General features: G+C 39.1%; 1 protein-coding gene across 1 annotated transcript in view; it reads right to left on the reverse strand.

The window, feature by feature from the left end:
* Positions 1-24,973, reverse strand: part of HDAC2 (histone deacetylase 2) — a 65,393-nt gene extending 40,420 nt beyond the window's left edge. Inside the window, exons 1-3 of the mRNA XM_075202942.1 lie at positions 24,697-24,973; positions 10,067-10,179; positions 3,940-4,057 (exon numbers count right to left, since the gene is read on the reverse strand). Coding sequence (XP_075059043.1) covers positions 3,940-4,057; positions 10,067-10,179; positions 24,697-24,748 — 283 coding nt within the window. The 5' untranslated portion in view covers positions 24,749-24,973. The remainder of the gene's footprint in view (positions 1-3,939; positions 4,058-10,066; positions 10,180-24,696) is intronic.
* Between the last annotated feature and the right edge of the window lie 218 nt (positions 24,974-25,191).

Consider the following 25,191-nt stretch of genomic DNA (forward strand, 5'->3'; position numbering starts at 1 on the left):
AAAACGAGCGCTCGTAAAATATTACCGTTTATACGGTAATATTACGCGCGAAAAGCGTTAATACGGTAGTTTACTCGCGGAATTTCAGCTCGCCGCTCAGGGAGCTGCGAGCTGAAATTCCGCGAGTAATTACCGTATTAACGGTAAGATTTTTCGAGCGCTCGTTTGTTAGCGTAAACGCTCACAATTGAATACGCCCCAAAGACTTCTATCTCTGAGCTCACCAGGCTATTTTGTATATAATTATAAAAGGTGTTTTATGTTACTTTTAAATGATCTTATTTTGGCTTGTTAATAAAAGATATGCAACTTGTGGTTACTCCTTTGCTATTACAGACATAAGTCCATACATACTATATATATATATATATATATATATATATATATATATATATATATATATATATATATATATATATATATATATATATATATATATATATATATATATATATATATATATATGCTTGTCCACTCCCTTCCCAAATGTAAACTTAATATACACAAGGAGGTAAATGTATTAATCTGCGATTCTAGCAGGTCACAAATATTCAGTCACTTTGCAGAGCAAATTTAATACAGCAATGTGGTTAAAGGCAAAACTTGCCTTTAAACACTTTGCCGTTTTAAAATTTGCCCTGCACAGTCACCAAATATTGGCAATTTGCTAGAATCGCAGATTAATACACTTAAATTTAAGTTTAAATTTGACTTAAATTTACCTTATCACATTTGCCTGGCTCCATCTAAACTGGATTTTTGAAAGTGTTGGCCTCGTCACATAGCAAAGAAGTGTCAAAAGGCTGTCTGTATAATCCAAGCCAGGATGGAGTGCGATAACAACTAATCACCTTGTTGTATGGTCCAGCTTCCCCCAGATACAAGGACACCTGAGTCCTCTTTGAAATTAAAAAACAAAAAAAGTCCTTCTGATCCATATTTGCAAATATCTCTAAGTGTATTTATCATCAGTGAGATTGAGCCTAAGACCCACAACAAACTTAAATTCCTGAATATTGGACCTAATAATGTCATATTTCATATGCAATTGTGTGGGAAGTTATGACCTATTTATCGAATGTGAAATTATGTCTGATGTGTCAGAGAATAAATATATGGCAATTATAAGAATTTCGGAATAGACTGTGAATTTTCTCAACATTAACATATACACAGCCCTCTCCTAGTTACCTCACCGAAGGGGGCTGAAGGATCAGGTTTATAAGGTCACTGTACGTTATCAAATATCTTTATATTCCAGGAGGCCAACAGTGTTGGGGAGATGGTTCATGTTTCTGTGTTCTTCCACAATAGATAGAAAAAAAAATTATGTTATTTCCTATTTCTCCTTTTTCTTTGTGAAAAACTCTATTGCATAATTTTATATTAGGGTGTGTCATTTTGTTACCCTAATTGTTAGACAATAAGCATTGTATTTTCTCATATTACACCTAATTTAATATAAGTTTCTGTCTCAAACAACTGCATGTGCTAATTAAAGTGGTCACAAAGCCTTATATAATTGAAAAACAGGTTATTTTTTGGTTAAATGACAACGTTGGGTGATTTTAAGCTTTGATTGTAGTTTGAGTTTGCCTGGTTTTCTAGCTGCCCTTTCTGCTCAGTTCTTGAAACAAACATGTCTGTGGCAAAGTTTGGAAACAATAGTAAGGGTGTGCTATAAAAAGGGGATTTTAGTTATTGCTATACAGACCAGATGTGATTAAATGTTTGTCTCACACATCATGCAGACTTTGGAGAGTGCGGTTTTGTGATGGTAGCAAGAAGAACAAATCATGAGTAATGTTTTACAAAGGATTTAAATACTGCCAATTGCTTTTTTTTTTTTTTTTTTAATTTTTAAAACCTTTTGCCTCTGATGGAATTAGAATTGTACGTAATGAAACAGGTCAGGTTTAGCATTGTTCAGCTGAGAGGATACAAGTTAACCTTCATTTGTACAATGCACATAACCACTTTGCATTAGCATCACTGGGCCATTGGATCCCTCACTGGATCAGGATAAGTTTAATCTGCTAAAGCACATCGCAAATTTATTGACCTCATCTACAGCACTATGCAATAGAGGAACCCTTACCACACTCCAGTGGGATGTGTCAACTTCTGAGCAAGGCTTTTCTGGTAGTATTTCAATACTGCACCCATTAATATTGTTTTGTCATTACATAGGCTTGAGCTCATACACTTCTGGGAAGTATATAGTTCCTAAAGTTATTCTGAATACCTGCGATTTTTATTTTTTAAAATAAGAGATAATATAAAAAAAGGGAAAGTTCTTATATTATGATTATTGATGATTAAAATGCATCTTATATATTGAGTACAGGAGTGATCATTTGTACACAAAATACAGTTAGTATGTGTTACCAGATGGGCTTACTTCGCTGCCCAGTCTGTAGGTGGAAGAAGAAAGAGTAACAAGAAACAGAGGGATGTTCTTCCTACACAGTTTATCTGTGTTTCCTTCTTACCATTAGTAACCGATTGTTACTGACCACGCCTACTGGTGTTACTTGCCACCAGAGACTCGTCGACTGCGAATCCCAACTGCGTAATAGTTATAGGAGAATTCTGCTGCCACTAACTGGGCTCTTTTGCGGCGCCCAGAACCGCTTATTTCTAGGATAGTTGTGAGCTGGCTGGTACCTTTTGACCGCTTACTATGGACCTGGACTGCTGGGTAGCGTGCAGAGTGGTGACACAGACGCTGGGTTCAACACAGGATAGTCAGGGAACAGATGACAGTGTAAGCCCTTATCTGTTGGTCACAGGATACAGCAGGTAATAGTCACAGGCAGAATCTTTAAGCAGTGATTGTTTATTGCTCAAGAGTCCTGACAAGGACTTTTCCAAATCAGTTTGAGGTACTGGTCATCATCCAGAGGTTACAGATGGAATGATACATTATATGGTCAAACAGAGCTCTTTTCATACAGATTCTGACAAATCCTGGCAGGGGGGTTGCCCAGCCCTCTTTTCCGACCAGGCACTGCAACGTCTGATATATTACATTAGATATTTACCATCCAGATGTGATATATACTCTAAACTTGGAGTTAATGCGTTTTTAAACTAACAAAATTTACATAAATTTCCTAAATTACTTGCTGGTTGCATTATTTATGTAGTTCGACCATCTTTTTAACAAGACAGGATGATAAGTAACGACCTCCAGCTAGGAATTCAGGCTAAAGCATGTGTTACTTCTGAGATGAAGGGTCTTACTTAGCATTTCCTGACTTCAGCAAAACAGATTTCCTCTAACCTGGCATAATACATTAGAAATACATATACAGAAATACAACATAATATATATCTAAAAAAAAAAAATCAGTACATTTGCAATGACATGACATCATTGAAATAAATATGTACAATAAGTTATTTCTTTGTGATCAAGCCACATATGCATTTAAATATTTGGTACAAAAACAGATCTATAATATAACGCTTATAGCTAACAAGCATATTTCAAATCGAAGGGATATTTTCATAAACAACAAAACAAAGCATCCATTGTTGGGTCTACTGACAAAGTAATTCAATTCACATCTAAATAAAACTGTTTTTCCACATAGTGATTACTCACCAATCTCTTTATATTATTAGCAGTGAACAGCCAAATCAGGAATACAAAACAAATTTGATTTTCCAGACAGAATATTTCCCATGACATGCACAATAATATGGTTAGCTTCAAAATAACACTCCATCAGAAGCTGTTTCCTAGAGTGCGATTTGATACAAACATACAATGCACTCAAATAAAATTAACAGTGGTTTGAGTTCTTCCATTTCTTCATATACCATAAATATAAATCAAGTTTGGCTAAAATGGAAAAGTCTGTCAACAAAACCCAACAAATGTATCCTATGTATTTAATTGCTTGTTCTCAAAATGTGTCACATTTGACTTACATCTCTGCATTTGTTTGCTGTATTCTGACATATTGTCTGGTCTTATTGATCGAAGAAATTTAATGTATTCATCACTGTGGTACTTGGTCATCTCTTCAGCTGTTGCCTTATGAGGGCGCTAAAGAGAAAAATAGGGCATTTGTTTTTCAAAAACAAACAAAAAACACAACAAAAAAAAACCTACACCTTACAAAAGCAAATATATACATAAAAAAATGGTACATATACAGGACTCAATGGTTCTATCAATTCAAGAGAACTGTGTTAAGTAAAAGTAAATACCTCCATCTCTACGCTTATCACTAGTGTACCAGATTTAATACTACTCATTATAACATGCCCCTTAAAGAAAATATTTGGAACAACTGTAAAAATCGAGAGATCCCATCTTACACAATTAAGGGAGTACTTGCAAACTTCTCTTATTAAGTTGTCTCAATATTACTGCTTAATTAACATTGAATACAGATATAACTAGAGGAAAGTTATTCTCTAACCGTAACAAAGTTAAGAAATCCCAAATAGAATGTTGTATATTATTCCCCGTTGCTGGGCCTACATTTATTTATTTTTATTTTTTGCTGTTGGATCTATTCCTCCAGAGTTTACTGGAACACACAAACATAACATTTAGATTAATCTAAACTCATAGGAAGAATAGTACCTTGGAAAAAAACAGGAACCACTGGACTAAACAGATTAGTCCTAAACAAAGGATGGTCAAAAGGGGAGAACAACTGCAATGTTGGAAATGTCCCAAAGACAATTAGCTAGGGGAAAGGAATGACCACCAAAATACCACCATTTGCAAAACTATTAAGGCACAGATATGAAGGACCAAACTTCTGATTATAAAGAAATAGCAGAGCAACCTTGGGAAAGAAGCAAACACTGTAAACCATTTGCCTTTTGGTATGAAAAAGCAGCAAAGGACACCGATGAGAAGGACGGTCAATGCAGATAACCTCTTCTGAAGAGAGAAGTGACAGAAGGGTAACCCACCACCAAGAGTTACAGGATCAGACTACAGGCGCTCAGAAAAAAGCTTTTTAAGACAAGCTCTAGGTGCAAGTGGCACATTTGTTGAGGTTTTCCTAATGTCTTATTTTTAAATCAATTCACCTCTACTTGAAAAGGACGACAAATTTCCCTTTGTTTGTTTTTTTTTGCATGCTCATTTTTTTATTTTATTTTTTACTATGTATTTAGGAATTCTTCTATTCATTTCTATAGCCTATTCATTTTAAAAGGTTTTGCTATGCACAGTACTCACCATTGATATTGGCTATTGAAATGAATGGGGAATGACAATGCTTCCATTGCAAATCAACAGTGGGTATAACACATGTTGACTGCATATCATATAGTGCTTACATGCATTTTCACAAGCAATTAGTGATGCAAAAACACCACAAATGGGTAATTAGCCTAAATCAAAAGTATCTTGTCCATAAACATGCAGTTAACCTGATGGTCCAGCGACAACCCAGAAGTTTCTAGTAGTATTACTCTCCATTCCCAAGTGTGGTGAATGCCAACAAGCAGTGCCACGACCCCCAACACTAGCTTTCAGCAAGGTTCTCATGAATCCTGCAAAAGAGAGGCTGGATGAAGGGGCTGGTGTGGATTGGAGAGAAGTACTGCCACAGCCCCTTCTGGACAGATTCAATTAAATTCAGATGAATTGTTGCCGCATGGGACTCCCACAAAACAAAGTGATACACTAAGCCCAAAGAGATTTAGCAGTGACAGCAAAAGCACTGCTGTCCCTGCATCTGGATCACATTTCTCCTGGTGCTAAATGCAGCTTGGAAGCGGCACTAGACCAAGGACAAAAGTCCTGTAAGGAGTTTGGTTGGAAGATTTCCCATCTTTGACTTACAGACACCAAGCCAAAGTGGGAGTCCTCCACAAAAAGGAGGTCTGTGTTATGTCACTCCCGTCAAGTGGTGTGTAAGATGAGCTCAGGGAGGACAGCAACCTGTCTGAATTCTGCACTTGCTCTGTATTGCACACTAACCTCTAGAGAAGGAAAGCCACAGCTAAGCAAATATTTACTGCCAAGATCCTGCTTTATTCCTCTCACCAACAGATTTGAATTAACACTCTAATTACTCCTAGCATCCTGGCTCAGTCCTTAACCCACTAGTCAGCAGTTATGATCCAAGTAGCCAGCAGGGAGGTGGCTGGTTTTGCAGAGAGAAGAGCTCTAACACACAACCTAAACCCAAAAATTAACCGGAAACAAAACCAAAAGGAGCAAAACAGCGGAAGCTGCCAGCTGCGCCACCTAGGAGGTACCCAAGAGCGAGTAGAATGCCCTAAGAAACAGACTTGAGGTCCCAAGGGACCACTAGAGGGACAGAGGGAGGCTGTAAATGCAGCACTCCCTGGAGAAACGTTGGGGGCCTCAGGCAATAATGTCAGCTCTCTCTGGAAGAACATGGACAAAACAGACACTTGAACATTTAAGGAACGGAGGCAGAGGCACTGATTGAATCCTCCCCCAGTAAAAAGAAAAGATTAGAGAGTCTAAAGGCAGATGTAAGCACACCTTTCTGATCGTACCAGAAAATGTATGCCTTCCAGATGCTTTGGTAGGTCCTGGTGGAGACTGGCTTTCAGGCCCGCACCATAGTCTGCAGCACGCTGTCGGAGAGACCCTTTTGCTTTAGGATAGTGGTCTCAATAGCCACCTTGTTAAAGCTAGATGTATAAAATGTTGATTACCAGAACGGACATTGAGAGGAAAGGTCTGATAGCAACTGAAATCTTCAAGGAGAAGTTTCCAGCATACCGATCTGGTCAGAGTAGCAAGATGCTTTTAGAAAGGTAGAACTCACCCTGCACCATTCTGGGGCCACAAGAATTCCATGGACTACTTCTCCTGATCTTTTCTAGGACCCTCAGGAGCATGGTCACTAGAGGGAAGAGGTAGATGAGAAGAAAGTTTCAAGGAACCACCATGGTGTCTATGAATAAGGCGGCGTCTCTGGATCTACACCTTTAGTCCTTCACTTCGTGGTTCAGCCAAGACGCCATCAGATAAACTTCCAGCCGTCTCCACAGATCCACAAGTTGTTGGAACCACTAAAGCTGGATGAATGTCCTGGAAGCCAAAATAGTCTGCCTTCCAATTGTCTGCCCTGGGGATAAACATGGCCATGAAGGCCTGAATTTTTCTTGCGTCTAAATGCATGATAGGAGCCGTCTCCCTCAGTCTGGGGGATCCTGGTGCCTCCCTGATGGTTCAGATACTCTTCCTAAAAGGATGGGGCGTACGTTAACCAATGCGTTTAATGCTGCCCTCAGCTCCAATACATTGATTGGGAGCTTGAACTCCTCCGTCTCTGGAAAGGCTGTTGGAGGAGGACTGCCCCCAAATCCGAAGGTTGGCATCCGTGGTTAGGAGAATCCAATTCCAGACAGTGAATGAATATCCACTGGTGAGGTTGCGCTTCTACAGCCACCACAACAGGGACTGACAAACTCTGAGTGACTGTGCAATGCATTGAGACGTCAGCTGTAAGTGGGACCCGTTTCATTTCGAGAGAAGTTAGTACTGGAACGCCAAGTGAAATTGAGTGAACTGAACGGATTCAAACCATTTAGCATGGAACTCTCAAGCAGAAGTGAACAGACACCTACTTTATGGTCAAGAGGAACTTAACCATGTTCTGAAAGGAGATTATTTTGTCCCCGTTTCAAATGGGTGCCAAAAAGTAAGCCTAAGAAATCCATCTTGTGACGGTACTAGGTTGACTTTTTGCAGATCCACCCATGCAGCTCCAGGCCATCTCTATTACATGGTTGATAAGACCAGGGAACTTGCTTTTTTTGGGAATTCCGACCAGGCTTGGGATCACAGTTATCCCGCTTGTCCACAACAAGTTCACCATGACCTTGGTTAAATCCGTTGGCAATCCAAAAAGTAGGGCCCTGTACTGGAAATGCCAAGACTGCACAGGGAACATGAGGAGACACTGGTGTCCCACCCAGTAGGCATCCTTGATGTCCATAGAAATTATGATTTCCCCAGTCCTCCATACTGCCGATTACAGACCTCAGTGACTGTTGTAGATGGATGTGCACTGACCTAGGTTTAAGGTTGGTCTGAAAGAACTGTAATGGGTACTGGACAAAAAGACTGGAGCAAAAATCCCTGCCTCTTTCTTTTTCTGGAACTAGAGAAATACCTCTGGAAGACAGGAGATGCGCTAGCGTTTAATATTAGGATGATACAATAATTTTTAAATAATCTTAATAAAATAGATATTTTTTAAATACAGGAATAAATATGCCCATCCATATAGTGCCCTTTTAAGACAACTTTCTTTTCCTTTGTCTATATAACAGGTGTAAGGGAATACTCTATATTTATGTAACCTGGGAAATGGGTTACATATTTTTTAACTCATTTATGGTTTTTGATAGATCTAGTGCAGTTATATTTTTTTTCTTCTTTTCTTTGATATCCCATACAGTCTCATGCATGCATTGACTGGGGTAAAACTTTCACATGAAAAGGAAATGGCAGAGTGTGATGGGCTCACAGTTATCATCTACATAACAGACTAATTTAGCACTATTTAGGCCAGCATCTCCAGGGTACAGTGTCTAGAAGTTGACCAACTGATTGTAATAACTTCCCTAGAGGATCCAAATGACAAGCCATAAAAACCTCTAGAAAGCCCATCTCCCCATAGCTTTAACAATGCAAGCAGGTGCAATTGCAGGGCAGAGAGTGTAACCAAATGAGTGTTCTGTGCTGAAAGACAAAACAGGCTAAGTATGGTGCTTGGGGTCCATATCTCTAGCAAAGAGTCTAGTCAAAGTAGTGAGTGCCCACACCAACGAGTGTGTAGTTTCCATTCCCTCCTGAGGAGGAATCCTTGGAGGCAAAGGATTAAGAATAGTCTAGGTAAAAGCAAACATCAGTTGTGGCTACAAGATAAATTAAACAAAAAGACATCAGCCACATCTGGAGACTTTGTCAAGTGATCAAAACACAGGTTTTGACCAGGACTCTATAGGAGACTTATTTGACATGCCAAAGTGGAGGTCAGAAAGAGCCATACTACAACCATGTTGTAGGCCGGCTACAATGTTGAATAACAATCCTCACCCTACCTTGGAGGCAATGAAACTCCTAACCAGCAGCAAACACTCTTCACAGGCAACAGCAAGCCTTATTGCAAATCCAACAGCGTACAAGAAGAAAAGAGAAAAAGGTCATAAAACAGAAGCAGACAGAGAAGCTAGACCCACCTACTTTTAAACTTTGGATATCAGGTGCAAGACATAGTAAAAACATAGCATTAATACAAACTATTAGGGCTTGATCACACCTATCTTGTATTAAGGTACTTAAGATGCTAAACAATACCTGAAAATTGCATCAAAATAAAATAAATGGGCTTGTTCCCACTATTGCATTGTAAAATGTCAATAGTGCATCTGAAATTTTAAAACACAGCCCAATCTATTTTTCATGTGCAACACATTAGAAACCCATTACAAAAATGCTTCTATAGTGTACATTAGCTTTCATTTGTTTTACTCATAATCCCAGCACATAGGTGTGAAGGCGTGAGCCCTTAAAACATTAAGCTGGGAAAAGACTAAATCTGAACTCATGCCATGTCAAGACTCAAAAACCAGAACTTACTGTTACTTGTGTTATGTGAAGCTGCAACACAGCACAAGGTGAGTCAGCCTGTCAACAAATTCAACAGAGCAGGATAGAAAGCCTCTGTAGCTACACTGTGTTCCAAATCAAAGAAGCATTAAGAGGCCCATTATCTTCATGGTGTTGACTTTGTGGTTGTACAAAGGTAGACAACACTTAACTGTAATATTTGGGGTTAGAGCTCCACCTCACCATCACTAAGTAATGAGAAATTTCACAATTTTTGTATTGTACATCAACGCAGATTGAAGATACGTACATTCAATCTGTTTATCATTACTCCATACTTTTAAAATTACCATTGCTTGGGATTCCTAACTTTTAATGGGTAGTAAAAGGCAAATTAAGGATGTGTTTAACAGTGTTTCAAGAGTTAAATAAACAGACAACATAATGTGCTTTGATAAGAATGCATTGTATGTTTTTAAACAGACTTACATATATTTCCATCTTTCTGTAAAGCCCATAGTTCAGAAGTAAATTGTGGGTCATACGTATCCTATGAGGCTTCATGGGGTGCCCTTGTCCATAGTAGTAGTTTCCAATGTCACCTATAAAAAATGATTGTGTTTAGAAGTTTGAATGTGTGAGTAAACCCTTCACTGGATACTAACAAAACAAACATATACTCTCCAATACAGGTTACCAGACAAACAGGTTTAAAAAGAAGTGTTGAGGGCAGACAATAAGCTAGTTTTAAAAGTTGCTGTTTCATTCATGTGATTATTAAAATAACCTATACAGATATCTACATAAACACTGTAATGAACTTTTTATGATTGAAGTATTTAATAGATGTACCTAACTGCCCCCTTTATTTTTGGAGATACAAGTTATTCAGCCTGATCACCAAAACCTACCAATTTCTCATCTACTGCACTCTCACCGACTCAGCCTATTAAATGAAGCTCTCACAAGTAAGGCCATCTCTCCTCCTGTTTTCTTGTCCACTCTCACCTTCTCCAACTGTGTACATCATGTGTCTTGCATGTTTTTTTGACTCTTCATGCATAAAATGTTTATACTGTACCTTGCCTATTACATCTTGCGTATTATACTTAATTTTATAGTATTATTGCATTTACACTTCTTGAATGTTCTGTGTTTTTCTTGCTGAACCTCTAGGATTTATGTAGTAGAGGGGGTATTCAATTGACGGCGGGATCGCCGAAAATCCCGCGCTCTAAAAATATTACCGTTAATACGATAATATTGCGCGTAAATACCGTTTTACTCTCTGTATTTCGCTGAAATCTTATAGTATTAACGATAATACTTTTCGAGCGCGGTATTTTAGGCGATCCCGCCGTCAATTGAATACCCCCCTTGGTGTGATATTTATTTTCCAACACTGCTACCATATATTCTATAAAAATAACCATGTAACTATTTTATGCAGCTCTGTAAAACACAAAACAACCCCCCCTGCCCCTCCAAAAATAGATACCATGGCTTAACACTTAAAAAAAACAAACAAAAAAAACACCCATTAGATATGTATCAAAACATATGATAAATATTGCACTATTGTGGCCAGATTCCCACGTACAAGTCAAAGTTAACTCATGTCAGGAATAAATTTATAGAGTCTATTTAAAATCAAACTTTAGGAAGAAATAATTAAACTACATGTAAAAGTCTATCGTTACATTGCTGTATTCCACTCAATGTGTTGTGTGAAAGAACAAAACGATCTGACAGCAACTAGTAAGTAATTTTAAAATAAAAACAGGAGTAACCGTCCATAAAAGGTCATGTTTTACATTTCTCAGCCCCACACAGCTAACGAATACCTTTTTTAATTCTGGTCCTGCAGTAGCATCTTTAGTTGGACAGTAAATGGCATAGGCCAATATCCTCACCACATTGAGTACTGCTGGCATAAATTGTGATTTGAAAGAAAGGATATTTTACAGCTCAATAACGAAACAAATGTCACTTTTCTACCTGTCACTTTAACCTTTTACTTTGGTAAAGCAAATGTATAAAAGGTTATTCAAAGTTTGACAGCTACAAGAATGCAGTACTAAAATAAAACAAATAAAAATATATATATACACAAAATACATTTTAAAAGGATGAGCAAGGAAATAAAGCAAGAAGTAGGGGAAAAAAATGTGTTCCATAATTCTATCCAGAGAGTGCAACAATGAAAACATGTCACAAAACATATACAACTACTCCTGTTTTCAGGAGTAGCACCAAATATGGTTCTTACAAAGCCTGCAATACAGAGAGAATCACTACAATACTGCAGTAAAAAAAACAAAAAACTCACAAACACAAATCAAAGCACAGACATTAGCCTAATAAGACTGCGCCGTAGCCATTATCCCTCCAAAGTGCCTGAAGCCCCAAACCAACAGTACATTATCAGTTGGCAAAGTTCAGGTAATGCTAGCTACACTTTACAGTATGTATTACAAAAGGTAGGGAGCAAAAAAAATTGATTAAAAAATAATAAAATAAAAATGAAGGGATCACGTGATGTCTAAGATATGACCAGATACGCCTATATACTGATTAAGTGAGCTGCAGAGAATCAAACAGATACCTTGCAGAACAGAGTAAGCCACAAAAGAAACTAAAAGCGGAAAACAAAAAATACAAAACAAAAAAAAAAAAAATTACGCAAAGAGTGACGATCTCCAGATTGGTTGCAGCTGTGTGATATCTCTCCCAGTGAAATTCTGATCTTGTGTTACTGTAAATTAACTTCCATAATTTGCACAGGCTGAAGGAGTACTGGGGCCCTCCACTAATCCTACCGAAATGAGTCCTGTGGTCTTTGCACGATTAAAGCAAAAAAACACACAAAAACCTCCCAGAAAAGTACAATAAAGAGGAAGGGCTTGAAAACTGGGCTAGCCTGAAAAAGATGAAGTTGATGATGGGATACCTTACATAGAGAGGTACACACTTTAGACTACCAAAACATATCACCAACAAAGTCACATGCGCACTGGAAATCAAGACTTTAATGACAGGCAGCCCTGGAGCAGCTGGAGGATGCTGTGACAATGGTGAAGGTTCTAGTGAGTGGGATAACAGTTGAAGCAGTAAGAGGGTACAGAGCAGTGTGGCATAGACAATGGATGGCTGACAAGCAGTTGTAACAAGTGCAGGCGATAAGAGACAGGAGCGAAGAGCGCGAGAGATACAGTCTTCTGAATACCCAAAAAAATACCATGTTTCCTAATATAGGACTATTGGTCCTGTAACACACTGCCTCACTTTCTTCCCACTCAACATCTATACTTAAAAAAAAAAAAAAAAAAAAAAAAGACACGTTCAGTGTTCTTATGCTTTCTCATTGTATATGCCTGTATATGTTACAAAATGGTCTACTTTCACTTATTTGGATTCAATATTGTATTGTAATACAGTCTTTTTGACCAGCTAAAATAAAATTACAAAATATATATTTTAAATAAGTTATTATACTACCATAAATACTTTACATACTCCAACACTCACCAGAAACCATTCTTATAAACAAAACTCCTGTTTTGATTATGTTGTTTATATTAGTTAAAAGTGTCCATTTCTACCTTGTGACAATCTGATATAGAAGGGGATGTAATGGTTCCCGACGTATATATTTAGCAGTACAGGCACAATACCTAGTGGTGTGGAGGGTAGGAGACATATTAAACTCAGCATACAAATTAGAGTTCTGCTGCAAAGTATTTGAGAATCTCAGCCAACATATACACCAGGACTTGCCCTACCACACCCTAAGGGAACAGCAACAGAATAGAAATTGGAGGCAAGGAACTTAAGAAGAGTGGGGATCCATACAGTAAGAAACCTTTATTATAAATGGGTTAATACACATTTCATAATTGGTTCTACAGATCCCCTAAATTAATGAATGAAGTAGTTAAGCATCCAGAAGGTCCTGAAAATGGCAGGGTCTCACCCAAAATAGATATCCAAAATATATTGGAGAATGTGCTCCAATGCAGATAATAAATTGTCATTACTGCTAGAGTCATGGAAGTGGTTTCTGAAAATAGTGAAAGTAGCATCTTTAACTGTAAATGCATGTGAGATTAATCTCAACATAGTTATTTAACAGAACATATATGACTCCCCGACAGATTTACTGGAGATGGATAAAAAATTCCCCAATGTGCCCAAAGTATGATTAGAGCTTAAGGTACTTTTATGCGTCCTATGTGGACATGACACCATGTAAACCAATTCTGGAAATATGTCCACCCAAATAAAAAAATGTTTCAGGTTGATCCAATATGACCAATTGTTTCAAATCTAGACACTTGATTTTGGCATATCTGTCTTTTGGCAAATCTCCAAAATGTAATTAAGATTTAGATACTTCAGCAAAACTGATCTGCAGATTGATTACTGTTGTGTATTCAGATATTTGTATAGAGGAGGTCAGTCTACAGCAGAGAGGTGCTGAAGAACCTATACCAACTACCCAGGATGGATAAGCATTTCTAGGCATCGTTGAAGGAGGCCAATGGTAGCAGCCAAATTCTCCAACTATTGCGCAGGTGGCATTTGCAAGTCAGCAAGTGTCTGGTGGCAGATGACAGTAGGAGTGGACAGTAATAGTCTGTTACTGACGGTGAGAAAGCAACCCAGATAAAATGGTGGAGGGTGTGAAGTAAGCCCATCCGGTCACAGGTACTGTGTGTGTATTTTACACTAGTATAACTAGTGCAATGTGTATTTAGGACGTTTCTATATTTAAGAAACAATGGCCGTCTGCGGCCATGCGTCTTAGCATTTTGTGTTGTGTGCATCCACTATATGAACTCATTTGTACAGTCGATATAGACTATCCAAATAAAAAAAAAATCCTGTCTCGGCAGATATAAAGCAGGCTTGGTATGCAATGTCATTCCCCTGGCAGCCACCCACTTAATGCCAGTGCTTCTCAATGACTGACAAGAAGGACATGGAATAAGGGAACAGAAATAGCCATGAATAGCATGCTCAGCACCTGAACCACAAGCCACTGGAAAGAGGGGGTGGGTGGAATACAACAGGATAAATCAAGCGCTGTATTTAAGAATAGTTGGCATTTTTTGTCTCCTCTTTCTGTTGACATTTTCTGCCTAATGCCAAACCAACTCTATGGTGCAACCGTAAAGACAGATTCAGCGTTCTACTGGTATTTAATAACGCATGGCCTCTTGTCATTGGGCAGAGAATATAAAATGCATCAGTTCTTTATTCTTACCAGCAGTCCATGGAAATTTTTAAAATTTCATTTTTTTTTTCTTTCACATTTTCAAGATGCACCAGTTTTGCTATTAAAACTCCGCCCAAAAAAAAATGTTATATTGAATTGACATGACATATGGCTGTTCGGCTACTTCCGTTCCCCTACTCCATGTCACCATTGAGAAACACTTGCGTTAAGAGGATGGATACCAGGGGGAACTACTGAATGCATACTGAGCCTGTTTTATACCTGTTGAGAGGATTTTTTTTCTCTGTAGTGAGCTTTTGATAGTCTATACATAGCAAAAAGTGTTTGGGATGTGTACAAATGAGTTCATACAGTGGATGCACACAACACAAAGTTACACGGCCACTGTTCCTCAAATAAAATGGTCCTAAACATACATTTCACTAGTTATACTTAAATTTATTTTGCATTAATTGCTATCACATAGTAATAAACAAAAAAACAAAAAAAAATTATTCCATGATTTTGTTCCCTTAGGTACACAATTAAAAGTGCTGGTTCTGGTAGCCCCATCAAAGAAAAAGAAAGGATGGGAATAACACTAGACACCCGCTGAAAAAATAAAATAAAACAAAACAAAAAAAACAAACAAAAAACCAGCTTAATGAGAACAAAGTTTATTGATCATACAATAACAAAAAAAAAAAAAAAAAAAAAAAAAAAGATACCTCTACGAAAAAAAAATCTTATTTATTGGTACTAATAAAAAGTCTGTATTGAACTAAAATACTTCTTTATTATGCATTATTATTAAATCTATTATATATGTATACATGCGCATATACATATAAAGGGCCCGATTCAGCAAGCAAAAAAAAAAAGGAGTATCTTTGCACCTGGGCAAAACCACATTGCATTCGATGTAAATTTAAAATGTGATGGCAGATTTATAGTTGGGGTAGGGCATGTCCTAGATCAACTTTAAATTTCAGTGTACAAATAACGCCATCAAGTATGTGCGATACATGAAAAAACAGCCACTAATTAACTTGTGAGCAAAAAAATAAACTAATTTGCACCCCGTACATTGTAACATGGTCTGTCCAGCAGAACAGTTACTCATTCTTTTGCTTTACTTTCCTTAATGAATCACTTCCGATGTTGCCGCCTTCTCAATCAGCACTGTGTCCCGGCAACTGTGGCAGTCAGACACGTGCGCAAATAGTATATACTAAACACCTCCTAGGGGGCTAAATATTAAACATTAAGACACCAACTCCTGATTAGCCAGCCAAGGCGGGGGGGGGGCTCATTCTCCCTGCTGGTTTTAGCATCTTGTGTGCTGCACACCTTGCTTACCAGCTTTTGTTCCTGTGGATACTCTGCATTATTGACCTAATTCTTGTTGTGACCTTTGGCTTGTTTTTGGACCCTGCTTGAACGCCAATTGCCTCGGACCTGTGACTTATGCGGATTATTCGTGTTTGCAATCTGCCATGACCTCTGGCCTGCCCGACAGTTACCCTGTTTGCTACTGACCTACAACCTCTAAGTTGTCTGTGGTACCTGCCTTTTGTATTCCGGTTACCCTCCACCCTGCGCTACGGTTGCCATTGATAAACTTTTACTACTCTAGAGTAAAGTCCTGGGGACAGCCAAGCACCTCCGAACATAATCAGTTGAATGAGAAGGGCGGCTGCTAAAGGTGAAGACCTCTATCCTGTTTGGTTCTAAAAGTATATCTAGGTAGCCGTTAGTCCTAACAAATGTAGGGTATTAATTCCCTGAATAAAAGAAGGGTAGCCCTTAGCTCTGTCCACAAACATAAGACTGATGTGGTATCGTTTCAGGAGACCCACTTTTCCACTTGGGCCCCCATCTCTTTAGGGACTCCAGATACCCCGTTTTACTCAGCTAATTCTTCATTTTTGACTGAACTGTGTAGACATTCTGTTTAGCTCCAAGATTACATTCACCCTCCGCAATATGAAGATAATCAGGAGAGGTTTAAGATTGTCGTCAGGGAAATGCAAAAACTCCATTTGACAAACTTAGTCATACTGGTGATTTTTATCTAGTTGGACAAAACAATGGGCATCACCAGTGCCCCCTGAGACTCCAAGCCCATTCACTTGGTCAGACCACACCCCACTAATATGGATTTGGTCCTTTGGTTCTCCCCTCAACCATGGCACCTACCCATTTTTCTCGTCACTTCACTTGGGGATAAAACCGCCTTTCAGGAAGCCTTGGATATATACATCACCACTGATAAAGCTTGAGGACACTTACATTTTGGTGTTCCATTCAAGGTATAGTGAGGCAGACGGGCTCAAGAAACCAAATGCTTATCTCCCACAGGAGCTTGCCACTCTAGAGGCCCATAATAAATCTTGCCCCTCACCCGTTTTGAGGACAGAGTTGTTCCAGGTTAGACACCATCTTCAGGAGAGCAAAGTCAAAAAAAGGAGGAATAAATTTGATTTTGGACAAACCATGTTACAATGTGAGGGGTGTAGCTGTTTATTATTTTGTACATAAAGAAAATACTGCCTGCTTTGTCATGTAGCACACGAATACTTGATTGCTTTATTTTTACACTGACATTTAAACAGTTGATCTAGGACTTGCCCTACTCCCAACTATTAAGCTGTCCCCACATTTTAAATTTACCTCCCCTCCAATGCAACACTGCTTTTCCAAGGTGCAAAGTTACTCCTTTTCATGCTTTCCTCTCCTTAAATGACTCAGGCCCCTAGGCTTTATCGTGCCTCAGCCACAAATGTTATAACACTGCCAAGAAGGCAGGCTGGATTCTTGCTAGAAATCTCCAGGACCAGACACTTGTCACTTGCAGACTCCAAAATTTCAAATCCCAAAGATATTGCTAATTTATGTGCAGAGTAATAATTACATGGGCCTATACAATCTTTAAAATGACTTGACAGCCCTACAACCTTCGTCTATGGACATCCACGACTTCCTATATAACCTACATCTCCCGACGCTCTACAGCAATGCCATATAGACCCTTAATGCTCCCTGGACCTCTTGAAATTTTTGACATGATTAAACGTCTCCCAAAAGGTAAGGCCCCTGGTCCTGATGGGTACATAAATGATTTTTTACACGACATTCCAGAAGGACCTTGTCCCCATGTTGGTCACTTTGTATGATGCCAGTACAGATTGTGGTGGATTCTCAAAGATGATTGAATCCCAAATTGTGATGACTCCAAAGTCTGGTAAAGATGCAGCAGACTACCATAATTAATGGCCTATAGCCCTCATCAATACGAACATTAAAATCTATGGAAAATAGTAGGAGGGTCTTCCATATTTTCGAATATGCTTCAAAACACAAAAAAAGAGCTGTTGGTGCTTTCTCTGGACACAGAAAAGGTAATTGACAGACTTAACTGGGAATTTATGCGGCAAACAGAAGTTTGGCTTCGCTGGTAATATCCTCTAAACTATCCTCGCCCTCTACCGTTGCTTGACTGCTAGTTTTCAGTAATTGCTTCCTGTCAAATTTAGTATTTCAAATGACACTAGACAAGGGTTACCTTTATGTATATATATGGCCTTATATTGGCCACTGTACCCCTAGCAGAACATTTCCATCACTGCACAGATTATACAGGTTTAAACATCTTGATGACCAGCCACAGTCTTTGCTCTTTTGCTGCTGATGTCCTCATTTTTGTGTCCAGCTCAGAGACCTTGCTAACTCCACTACATCTTTTATTGGATCAATATGGCCGAGCTTCTTATTATAAACTGAATACTGTCAAACCCAAAGTCCTCCCCATTAATATTCCACTCTTTAAATATGCTTGAAAATACAGCTCTATTTCCTACCTGGAGATCCATATCCCCTCAACCATCTTCAATTATCTCCTGTTAATTACCCAACTCATTAGACCTGGGTGGAATAGGAGGTTTCCAAGCTGGGTAGAGTACCTTTTCCGAACTATTCCCTACCCTCTCCCAAAGAGGTTTTAATGACAGTGCTACATTTGCTTATGCTTCGGTATGTCTAGAGGGGCAAACCTTCAAGGTTGTCTTTTACTTCTTTGGCTCTACCCAAGGGGCGGGGGGGGGCTGGATCTTCCAAAGTTACTCAAGTACCAGGAAGCATGCATCTTCCTGCAAATCAGAGACTGCGCACTTTCGACTCACCGCAAGCCATGGGTCGATTTGGAACGGGACCCATACCCCCCTTTTCCTATTGTGGATTCGATACGGCCACATTCACCTACCCCATCATCCTCTACCCCAGATGCCCTTAGGGTTTAGGATAGAACTGTTGGGTCTGAAGATTTTATCCCCCGACTAGGAACCTACCCCTCTCTAGTGTTTCTAGATTTATCCCTGACCTCAATTTGTCCATTTGGATTACTGGAGGGCTATCCTCTCTTGCGCATATGTTTGATGTTGGGGATCTCTGATACTTTGCACAACTGCCGGACAGCCATTGCATTCCCTCTAAGTATATGTGGCTGCGGCATAGGATGATACATTTCCTAATAGAAAGTGTCAGCATCAATGTTACCTGTTATATAGTATTAAATGTAACATTATATAGTAAACCCATAATGCCATTAGGTGTATTATTTCTATGGCGCAATTGTATTACACAGGTCTGTACAGAGGATATGTATTCACGTCTGTTCCTGTCCCCCTAGCGCTTACAATCTAAAATCTATACTACACAAAAAGATTAATTTAAGGTTAACTGAAGTTTGTATTTTACTATAACATTGTTAATAGATGCTGTTTTTATTTTATTTTCATTTACCTATTCAGCAGGAATCAAGTGGTGTGCAGAACCCTCATATGTTCATTAACATTTAGAATTGTTCACCCACACGGATAATAGTGCATGGTTTAGCGAAGCATGTTTAACTCATTATCAACACGATTTTCAGCTGCTGCACTGTTACCAATAGAACCTACTGCAGGAAGAGCGCACATTAACTTTACAAAATAGGGCGCTCCGATCCAAAAATTTCAACCTCACCTCACTGAAGTTCTGTAGCCATAAACTGCAGATGAGATATAACACCTTACAGCCGCAAGGTTTTATATGTTTTTAACACATGGCAACACTGGAACTTTTACGAACACTACTTATTTTTTATTGCGTATGCGTTTCTTACTAGCATCTAATGCTAGTGGACTTACAGACAAAAGGGTCACAGTGTTGGCAGCCATTTTATGGGCTGAGCTAGTATTAATAAGATTCAGTGGTAACCAAATCACTACAGTGGCTCAAGAATATTGTTCAGTAAGTGCCACAGTAATTTCTCTAGAATCTAGGGCTGCACTGCGGTGAACATTGGTTAAGGTTACAAATGGTTGCCACCTCAATGTATAACTACTAGTACTCCAAAACACGTTTAAGGTTATGGCACAAAGGTTTTTCGAAATTACCTAATTTTCCAGGCAGAAAACGGACATTCCAAATATAAAAATTCCTTCCCCAATGACACTTTACACGAGATGGAGAACACTGTAACCTGTGTACAGAAGTGCTTTCTATGCAATTTAGTGGTCAAAAAAAAAAAGGGATGAAGGGAAGACCAATTGTTCTTCTAGAAGACATTGAGCTATTTAATAAGGTTTGGCAATCCATGTTTGGAAAAGGTTTACCAACCTTATTTGGTAGTTGAATGAAAAAAACATTTTGCGCTATTTTACTACCTTCTGAAACTACCTTAAACTACAGTGTCGGGTAATAAAGAAGTCAATGGTATTATGGAAAAAAATCAAAGTATGATTTGTATGGGTACTGCACAAAAAAAATACTAACATTAATTTTGGAATGTGACCAGCATAAAAATTGCCAAAGTCTGCTCACCGTGGGGTGAAATAAGCCCAGCAATGATGGGTTTAATAACTGTACTTTAATGAGGAGCCAACAGTCACTGTAACACTACACTATATTTCAATGTTTGGGATCACATTAAACATGACGCCAAAGATCATAGTGTGGTAACACAAACCCAAGTGACACCATTTAAAAAAGAAAACAATTTGCTCAAGCAAAACCATGCTTTTATCAAAACAGTGGAAGGTCAAAATCACAAAATGGACAGTAAAGGGTCATTAAATCAGGAGAGGACTTAGTCCAGTGGATACATTTCAAGATCCATGGCCACACACAAATTGGTAAAACAAAAAAAATATATAACATTGTACCCTGGTTTACGTATAAAATACATTGCTAACCAAAATACAAATTCTTTATCAAAAAAATACAGGATATCAGTACCAAAGCACTGGTATGTGGCTTTTGTAGTTAAAATAGAGGGCAGGTTAATTCGTACAGCAAAACAAAGATCTTAAAATTCAATACCTTTATCACTTTGTTTGCAACCTGCAAAAAAAAAAAAAGCATGAAACGCTTCCATCACTAAAGTTGGGTACACACACCAGATTATCGGGCTAAACAACTGTTAGGTCTGATAATGCATTAGTGTGTACACTCCCACGATCATGTTCTATGGCACCAAAGCACATCGTATCGTTTGATGTTATACTAATTGACCAAAAATCACTATTAACGATGTTGGACAAATTCTGAAGTGTGCATACACTCACGACCAGCAGTGTAGGCAGATCTCCACAGGGTTTACAGAGTCACAACCTTTTCAGTCGATGGTTATGACAGATGAAGAGAACAGACATGAAAGTAAATCATGTAATAGTGTGTATACATGAATTGGCATGCTGATCGGGACTTTCAGACGTTGGTAAAATCATTAAAGATATCTCATCAGGAGAAGCTATCCATAGTGTGTACGCAGCTTTATTCATGGCCACAAACATTTTTTAAATAAATAGAACATTCGGGTTGCCATAAGGAACCAATGATCTATGGGCCTGCGGTTCTCCTGTGCGTGCTCAATTTGGAATGTAGCGTAGTGAACATAAAGAAGAGCGAACATATAGCAAATACCACCATGACTAGTCACTAAATAGTGGCACCACACATTTGGTACAGGCTTTCCTCCTACATTGTGAATGCCAGTGAGTAGAGGGAGTATGATCATGCTAACAGAGAGGTACACCAATGATCTGCAAACAAAAGATGGTAACAAACTGTGTGCCTGTGTGGAAAGCACCTTCACTTATCAGACGAAATGCAGATTATCTGTCACACTAAAATGTATAAGAGCTCTGCAGCATTTATATAATGTGAAGCTAGGTACACACTACAGGGTTTTTGTCCAATAATCGGCTCAACCAGCCGACATACGGCCGCTCATTCAAAAGTCGGGTCAGTGTGTGTAGTGACACAATGGTCGAAAGTCTGCCCAAATGGACGATTGTCACCTCATTTGGTTAAATATTTTTCGTTCCAATCTCGTTCCCGTTGTGTAGTGTTTTTTAAACTTCCGACCGATGTGTACGAAATTGCAATCATTGCTCACGACAACATGGCTGTAAAAAGTCACTAAAGGGACGTCCGCTCTTCCCTTTATCTTCTAAAACAAGGCTAGTGTGTATGCAGTCCATGGACCGAGCGATCGGATCATCGATTACATGTAAAATCTATCGGCATAAAAAGTTGGTGGAAAATTCTGTAGTGTGTACCCAGCTTAAGTTATATGAACAGTTAAGCATTTCCCACACAACAGGAAAATTAACATAATGGTTAAATAAACATAGAAGAAAAAAATAGACTTACTTCCCCAACCTAGCAGGACAAGAATGTCGCACAACGTGTGACGACCAATCCTGCAACTTCTGCATGAGTGTCATGCAATCTCCAAAAGCTGCACAAAAAAGTCACAGACCACCTAGAAGACACCAGCTCCTCTAACGATTATTAAAAAAAAAAAAAAAAAAAAAATGCCCTTTCAGCCTGAACTGTAAAGTTTATTTGTCCTATAATATTTGCATGCAATACGATTCCAGGACCATATTTATAAAAAATGGTTTAGTCAAGAAGAGTGAAAAAACCTAGGGCTAGATTTACTAAGCTGCGGGTTTGAAAAAGTGGGGATGTTGCCTATAGCAACCAATCAGATTCTAGCTTTCATTTATTTAGTGCTTTCTACAAAATGACAGCTAGAATCTGATTGGTTGCTATAGGCAACATCCCCACTTTTCAAACCCGCAGCTTAGTAAATCTAGCCCCCAGTCTCAAAAGGGTTACATAAAAATTAAAGGGTGCGCCTAAAGTAACGGCCTCATTATGCAGAAACCTCTAACCAACTCAATTTATCTGTCAAATTTCTGCTACAAAGCTTCATATGAGTTGCAAGGATGTGCAAGAACAGGTTTTTTTAAAAACCATTTCTTGTCTGTCTCTGTATCTCTGAGATTTAAGATTGCTCAATATGGAGCACAGACCCATACATAGAATTGTCTGTCAATAACATCCTTGTGTTCTAAGGAAGCTGCCAAGGAACGTTCCTTATGGTTCCTGGCAATTAATTAGTTATACTAGATAAATGCTAGGTATAACTCAGTAAAGCAAGAAGTAGTCAGAAACCTATGGAGCGCTAAGAGCAAGTTAACGCTAATAGTTCTAGTATATGCTGAGTGTAACAATAGCTGATATGTCAGATACAGTTTACAATGAATCCATCAGTGTTGGCAATAGGGAAGACATAACACAAGTTCCCTTGAATAAATACATATTTAATAAAAACAAAAATAAAGTTAACTTTATTTCCAACCCCTGTAACTATTCATACTTACTGATATGATTGAATTGTAAAGTTGCTATAGAAGGAAAACCACAAAAAAAGTTTTGATAAATTAACTTTTTTTAAACTCTACATATTGTTGTAAAAGTGAGATTTAGTAGGCTACACAAAGCAGTTAAATGTTATTTTCTATTTAAGCAATACAGAATAACTTGAAGTATGGTATGGTTCTGAACACAAAGTAGCCAAGTTGTTAAAGGACTTTTCTGTGCTTCAAGACTTGGAAAGTACTATTATATGGAACAATTTTATAGGGTGTGGCTTATAAACTAATTTACTACATACCAACAGTTTACCCCATGATAATGGTTAGACCCACACTTCCACTGTAAAAGCAGCAAGTCCTACTAGGCCATATACTACATATGAACCAATAACCACAATCAAAATATCAAACATGACATCAGTGCATAATAAATCCCACCTACCAAAAAATTTTAAATCAGATATGCAGAATATTGCTGGAATACTAATGAACTCAGTACAACTCCTATGCATTTGTTATCACTATACCCGAGTATTGCCATCTATACAACCAGTAATACTCATCTCACTGATAGATTGTAAAGTGCTACGGAATTTGCTGGCGCTATATAAATAAATGTTGATGGTGATGACAGATTGGAGACCAAATATTGGTTATTGACCTGGACATGACCATATATCTAAAGCCCCAAAGCAATGTGAGCAGAAACATATTAAAGTGCATAGGGATTTAATTCGACACATACCAGAAGTCTTTTACTCCTTAACAAGTTTACCTATTGTCACCCAGCAAGAGGCCGTGCTCACAGTGTGCTGTGCAGTGTATACTGTCAGCTAACTGTCCCGCAGGAAGATGCTGTGCTGGGTGCAGCCTCACAAGACATCCTGCAGCCCCTCATCGTGCACACAAACTTTTGACCGCACTTTGAAAGACATTTGCGCCCACAGAGGCTCGGCCAGCGCTTTGTACCCATCGCTGGATTACATGACATTCTGACCAGCGGCCTCCGAGCTTCATCTCGGGCCCAAAGAGCAGCACATCCTCCATCTGTCACCTGTAGTGCAGAACCGGCCCAGACAAAGCCTGCAACTGGCTGAGTGACCGGGGTGCAGGAGCCCCGCTTTATGGAGAGAGGCCTCACACTGATGTGATGTGTCGCCTCCATCCCCCGCTGGCCGGTGCTCTCCTCTTACCATCATAATAGTAGCAGACCTTCTTCTTTCCGCCCCCCTGACTGTACGCCATGGAGTACTGCTCGGACGCTGCTCACACTGGGACTTGGCGGTGCTCAGGACTGTCCGGGTTGCACCGGGGGAAGAGCACGGACACCCACCACTGCCCGTTATTCGGTAATCAATGAAAATCTCCCGCTCACCCGGGGCCGCGCACGGACACACATATACAACAGACACGGTGCAGACAGAGGTGGTAGGGGGCCGGTGAGGTTTAGGGGGAGGGTCTGAGGAGAAAGGAGGCGGGCCCTACGACTTGGAGGTATAGAGATGGGCGGCGCTGGTGGCAGAGATACAGCGTGTGGGCGGAGCTATGCAGAACATTCTATGAAGGGGGCGTGCCTTTGTGGTTAGAGTGGGAGGGGTAGAATTGTCTCAAAACATCAGCCACACTAGGGCACGCAAAGTGCGCGCAGCCGCCAGGGAGAAACCAAACGTGGGCGATGCGGGGACCAT

Source organism: Mixophyes fleayi, chromosome 3 (genome assembly GCF_038048845.1).
Source record: "Mixophyes fleayi isolate aMixFle1 chromosome 3, aMixFle1.hap1, whole genome shotgun sequence".
Lineage (NCBI taxonomy): Eukaryota > Metazoa > Chordata > Amphibia > Anura > Limnodynastidae > Mixophyes > Mixophyes fleayi.